Genomic DNA, 6000 nt, shown 5'->3' on the forward strand with positions numbered 1-6000 from the left:
TAAAACCGCTTCGTACATGTATTTATGTGCACTGTCGGACACTTTGAGCGCGAACACGGCGTCGGCGCTTTCCAACATGGGGGATGTATACGTGCCAAACGAACGAAGGACATGTGGAAAACCAAAAGAGACGACAAGGACTGCGCAGTAAAACTGAAACAGTAACTCCTTGTGCATGCGGACGATCAAAATAAATTGAAAGCCACGTAATACAGTCAAATTTTCAATAAATAAGGATTGCTTTATTCTTTCTGCTCACGAATATGTGCGAAGATGCTTGTTTTGCGTTCCAAACATCACCCGCACCTTCGAAATTTTTGAAAATAGGGAGAAGCCAGAGAACAGGTGTCCAGTAAAAGCTGCCCGACATAAGAAATAAATTAATAAAAAGACGCACCTTTCATAGCCAACGTACATTATTATCTACGTTTGGAATGTATTTTTAGCCGCTCGCAAAAATGCACGACTAGGTCATTTTCACATAGTGACAGGATGGGCATATTAGCAACATATAAGTACCACCTGAATGCTGGCGAAACTTGGGCACACTCTACATTCCTCTCGATTGATATGTTGCTTAGAATCGTCGCTCGTTTTTACATAGCGGCTATAGAACAGAGGTTCGGGCCTGAAATATAGCGAAGTTTAAGGTCGTTCACTGTCAAAGAAAAATGCTCTAACGAAATTACACTTTTATAATGTTAACAAAGGTACATACTATTTGATACGACCCAAATAACAAGTTATCCATGTTATTTTCCGGCGAAGAGAAAAAATGCACGCAGGTTTTCCCATAGGAATGCACAGGAGCAACGCAAAAGTAGACTGGTTGCTGTCTGCTTCAATTTGCCTCCCGGAAGTCGCATAGACACTAGCGGCAGTTGAACCTCTAGCGTACATTATAATAACTCATGCAATCAATGCGCCTCGTAAGTGGGCTCATTTTCGTCTTCTGCGCATGAGAAAAAAAGTAGCGGTGACGTCAAAACGCCGAGCCCTGATTGGCTGATCGCGACCCCCTATCTGAGCGTCGTCTGCTCCTTTGCAACGTCGTCTGCTCGCAACGTCGTCTACGTCTGTCTTACCTTTCCTGCGACTTTCACGAGCGAAATAAGTCGAGCGGTACGTCGTTTTTCTCTAAAATAGCAGAAGCGCATCAAGGAGAGAAGTCAAAGGACTTACTGGCGAGGTGTCCCGACTCCGAGGCGCCGAAGTTTGTTTGCTAAGAACCGAGAGTGAGCGTGTTAGTGTCCGCAAGTTCCCTCCCAAATACTTTTTCCCTCCTTTCGTGTGCGGCGAGACTCCTCACTTTTTAACGGCGTCGGTGGGTTGCTTTACGTCTGCTAGTCAAAGCGATGGCTGTTTTACCTTTGCTGCGTCTGTCGGAGATTCACCGCTTTTTCACCGGCGAGAGTCACCGTTGCCTCGGAAAACAAGGAGATGACAAGAGGAAGAGATTGACCTCTTAATCTAAAATTGAGGTCAGCGATCAAAGTATATAATACGGGAAGGGTTCACAAGGGTCGCGCGGGCATATTCCATTCAGCACGCCAGCCGGTCGTGGGCAGACGGTCGCCGAGTCGGAGTGCCTGCTAGGCCTATGCCTATAGCTCGCTTGGTCCGTGTCGGTGGAATCGTGGCCGTTGGAGCTTTTTCCGGGTGTTTGTGGATCCAGCGTTCTTGTTCGTCGTTTGTCTGTTTCAAGTACTTTTTACTTTTTTCTTGCTGCTTGAAGTCCGGACGCGTGAGAAGCGCACGTAGGAAAATAAAGGTCCGTTGGTCGTCGCGACCGCGACGCTGTCGGCCATGCTGATCTGATCGTAAAAGGAACAGCTTCGGAGCTGTCGTAGGATTTCGTCGTAACCTGCGCAAGACTTACGAAAATTTCGTTTCGTGAGAACGAATTTGTTCTCAAGTTTTGTTTTTTGGCGTAAGATCGTTTTGTGAATCTGGCCTCTGGCCTCTGCACTTTCGAAAGTCGCAGGAAAGGTAAGACAGACGCAGACGACGTTGCGAGCAGACGACGTTGTAAAGGAGCCAACGTTACTAAAACACTCAGTTGGGAAACTCGCCGTCGAAACCTGGGCCGCTGGTGTCCTCCGAGACCGAGCTAAATGCGACAACAGCGCCACTCTTTGTCACTTGTCTGTACTCTGGTCACCTTGAGCTTTTTGAAAGCTTGTTTTTGCGTAAAAACAAACGGAAAAGACCCTTTTCGTATGAAATTTATTGGAGTTTAGTACCAAATGATGGGCGCTTGATGTTTTTATCATCTTTAGTTCGCAAGGTTTTGCGTCACAATTAATATTGTTTTTATACAACCATGCCTCAGCGGGCCCTTCAGGTAGCACGTCCCGCCCTAGGTGCATTTTAACTTCGGTAGCTCAACCAGCTCAACGCGGCGCGTCCGCCGGGGAGACGGGGGTGGCACCCCTGTAACCTCTACCGCTGTATCTGTTCTTAAAGCCAAAATAGAAGTCACGTGCAGTTCCTCGAGTGGCCGCTGCGGGAGAAATGGTGTCGTTGTGTTCGTCATTAGCTCGATGCTCGGAGACAGATTGGGGCCACTTTTTCCAAGCTGTCTCTATGGGAGTTTCCCAACTGAGTGTTTTAGTAACGTTGAAAGGAGCAGACGACGCTCAGATAGGGGGTCGCGATCAGCCAATCAGGGCTCGGCGTTTCGACGTCACCGCTACCCCCTGCCCAAGAAGCAGACGAACTTGCCCTCCGCATAGGCATTCGGCTGGTAGTCGGCTTATTAACTCGCGTTCCTGGTTGGGAAAAGGAGATGGTTAAGTGCCAGTCACGTATGAAGTGTTAAAAATTGTTCCAGTGTTTTTTTTTTTTTTCAGGTGGACAAAATTCAAATTTTTGAATATGAATAGAATGTTATAAAATTATTCGTATTCAATTCGTTAGCCAAGTGTGTAGTATGTTTTCGAATATTCAAAATTATACGAATATTTCAACTAGCCGAATATTCGAGAACACATTCAAACTACTAAATCTGATTACGGTTTTAATGAAAAAAAAACTCATCGAAACCGCTACCGGCCGAATGGACGGTCCGGGCTTCGCGCCCAGACCGTCCAATCGGCGGTGGGGTAGCGGTATTGTACGGCTCTAGCGTTTTTCTTCTGATTTTTCTGCTTTGCCATTGCGCGTTCGGTTTTGCGCTGCTTACACCGCCCGTATTATGGCGGACGGAAACGTTCGCGTTGACCTGTCTGCGAAGCCCGAGAAACGAAGGAGAGACGGCGTAAAACAAAGAGGGAGACGTGGACATCGTAGATACCTTGCAAAAGTGGCGGGATCAATGGCGCAACGCACGACATGCTACTGAATATTTCAAACACCGACAGGTACCACGACACCCCTTGTCAACCATCTGAAACAGCATCCAGCGTTGATGAAGGGTATCAGAGATTACTGCGTCTGCGTCAGGAAAAGATCAACCGACGCGCTCATGGACCTCGCGCGCCGTACCGCGCCGGGCCCAGTCAGAAAAAAAAGCGCAAACTGGAAATGAAAAAGCAAGGGTGCCGGCGAGCTGGTTCGATACTCACATGGTAACCCTGGAGCCGGAGAAAAGAAGGGACGTAGGACAAACACAAAACTCCAAACACAGCTACAATTTTATTTCACCGTCAACTACGACCAGGCGACACTGACACAAAAGGTTTGGCAACAAATGGAAATACCTTTTTATTCTCATTACACAACTGGTGTTCCAGTGTGTGCAAATAAAACAAAATTGCGAATAAATGTGATGCCTTTGACTATACGACATTTTATTTGTTATTTGAAGCTAACTATTTGTATTCGTATTCGAAAATTTAAATAATCGCTCACCCCTAGAACTTTTGGTAAAACAAGAAATTGTATGCGCCACGTAACAAACTGACGTTTACATTTTGTTCTTGTTTCTAATTAAAATTGATCATAAGACATCTGGCAGATGAACACCGGTATGATGCAGTGCCTGATTATAAGTTTGCAATGAAATTAAGAACAAGAATTATACGCAATCAGTAACTAAATTATCCCATAATAACGATCAAAGTTTTAATATAAAATTATAAAATGTTGAAGTTGTGGAACGTGATAAAAGCTCGTGTAGGGTTTCTTTTCATTAAGAGAAATCAAAATGCATAAAATTATTTTTAATAATAGCATGGCGGAGTTGCGCAGTATCGACTCACAAGAACTATATGCAGTAGCAGAGTGTAGGCCGCTTCTTTTTTTTTTTTTTAATGTCCAACTTTCAGTATGTTTTCGTCACCTTCCTTGGTGCTTTGAGTAAGCACACACGATCGAAGCTCACAGAACGCAGGAATCTCGAGCCGGAGGTTGGAGTCAGAGGCTACTGAGCGCGAGCTGGCGGCGAGCTACCACCGTTCCTTTGCAACCTGCATTTCGGGTCATGAAGATTGCCGGTCTGAACAGGTCACAAGTGTGAGGTCGTTCTGAGCATCCGCCGTGAAGAGGGCTGACGCAAATATGGCTTCCAATTAATTTACTGTCAGCTATTGCATAGTAAAACTTTGGGCGATATTTCATTCATCTTGTTTCGGCATGCTGGAAGGCGAATGCATCTTGCGCTGGGAATTCAAGCCAGGTCATCAAATACACTGACACTCGGTCCTAACGCCACGCGGCTGCGGTGGCGCTGTTGTCGGCACGGCCAATGCGCAAGCGCTTCACTTCACACGAATCTGGCTCTGCACACACGGGGTGTCCACATCCTGTATGGGCAAATGCTGCCTCGTTTGCAAGCAGCGTGTCGGTCTGTAGAAAGCAGCTCACGGTACAAGCCCGTTCCGCGCGCAGTCTCATCGGTTGTCCGTCGCCTGCTTGCAGGCGGTCCTGGCGGGCGTGTGGCTGCTCCTAGAGCCTCCTGCCGTGGCACACGTCTACCCCAGCCGCACGCGCAACGTGCTCGTCTGCCAGGGCTCCGACGGCGCCTCGTACCTGGTCGGCCTGCTGTACCCGTCGCTCCTCATCGGCGTGTGCACCGTGTACGCCTTCAAGACGCGCAAGTGTCCGGAGGGCTTCAACGAGGCCCGCCACCTGGCCTTCGCCAACTACACGACCTGCGTCATCTGGCTCGCTTTCTTGCCGCTCTTCCTTCTCAGCGGCTCGCCGACCATCCGCACGCTGGCGCTGAGCTTCTTGCTGAGCCTGTCCGGCGCGGTCCAGACGGGCTGCCTGTTCGTGCCCAAGGTGTACGTGGCCCTCTGCAAGCCAGCCAAGAACACGCGCGAGGGCGTCATGGGCCACCACCACGGCCGGTGCCTCAGCAGCCGGACCCCGCTCGCTCTCAACAACCTGACCAAGACGGACAACTTGAACGTGGTTCCGGAACCGCCCAGACTCGAGCCCCACCGGGGACAGAGCAAGACTCTCTGATGACGTTCTCTCACCCGGTTCGCCTTCGCCTCGCTGCTGCTTGCATGCTGTTAATAAACGAGATGCTGCAATCAGGCTACGGCTCCAAGAGTTAGGTGGCCCTCGCAGCTTTGCTTCGGGCGCAAAACACCAGGTCAAAAGGTTTTCTTTTTTTTTTTTTTTTTTTTTACACAAATTAGTGAAAGTATTTTTGAAACAGTCAAAAATAGGACTTTAAATTTTCTATTTCTTTTTGTTAGATTACATCGGCCCAGGAGGTACTTTAGCCTACTAATATCACTACCACAAAATAGTTTCGCGAAATAGACGTAAACTTGCAATATTGAAATTAAAAACAAAAATTAAAGATGCAGAAAAGAGACCAACGCACACAAAGATCTTCAGACCCTTGGGCGTATATTGCATCCCTTTTGTAGTGATGGACCGAATCTGCCGAACGAAAGAACCGGCAAAAATTCGGCAAACGTCTGTGCACGCACGAGGAAGCGATGCTGCCATGATTGCAATGGACGCCGTGCGGTAGTGAGGTTATTATCCTACAGTTACAGTACGGTGTAGTACTACCAGCGGTTACGGCGAGGTGCGTAGTAG

The 6000-nt window shown here is 48.0% G+C and overlaps 1 protein-coding gene across 3 annotated transcripts in view; it reads left to right on the top strand.

The window, feature by feature from the left end:
- LOC8029976 (metabotropic glutamate receptor 2) overlaps nt 1-5484 on the top strand; it is a 99345-nt gene extending 93861 nt beyond the window's left edge. For all 3 annotated transcript variants that reach the window (XM_029985429.3, XM_040502309.1, XM_029985430.3), the window contains one exon: nt 4861-5484. In XM_029985429.3, coding sequence (XP_029841289.2) covers nt 4861-5409 — 549 coding nt within the window. In that variant the 3' untranslated portion in view covers nt 5410-5484. The remainder of the gene's footprint in view (nt 1-4860) is intronic.
- Nucleotides 5485-6000: the final 516 nt, after the last annotated feature.

This window comes from Ixodes scapularis, unplaced genomic scaffold, assembly GCF_016920785.2.
Source record: "Ixodes scapularis isolate PalLabHiFi unplaced genomic scaffold, ASM1692078v2 PGA_scaffold1__304_contigs__length_218370807, whole genome shotgun sequence".
Classification (NCBI taxonomy): Eukaryota; Metazoa; Arthropoda; class Arachnida; order Ixodida; family Ixodidae; genus Ixodes; species Ixodes scapularis.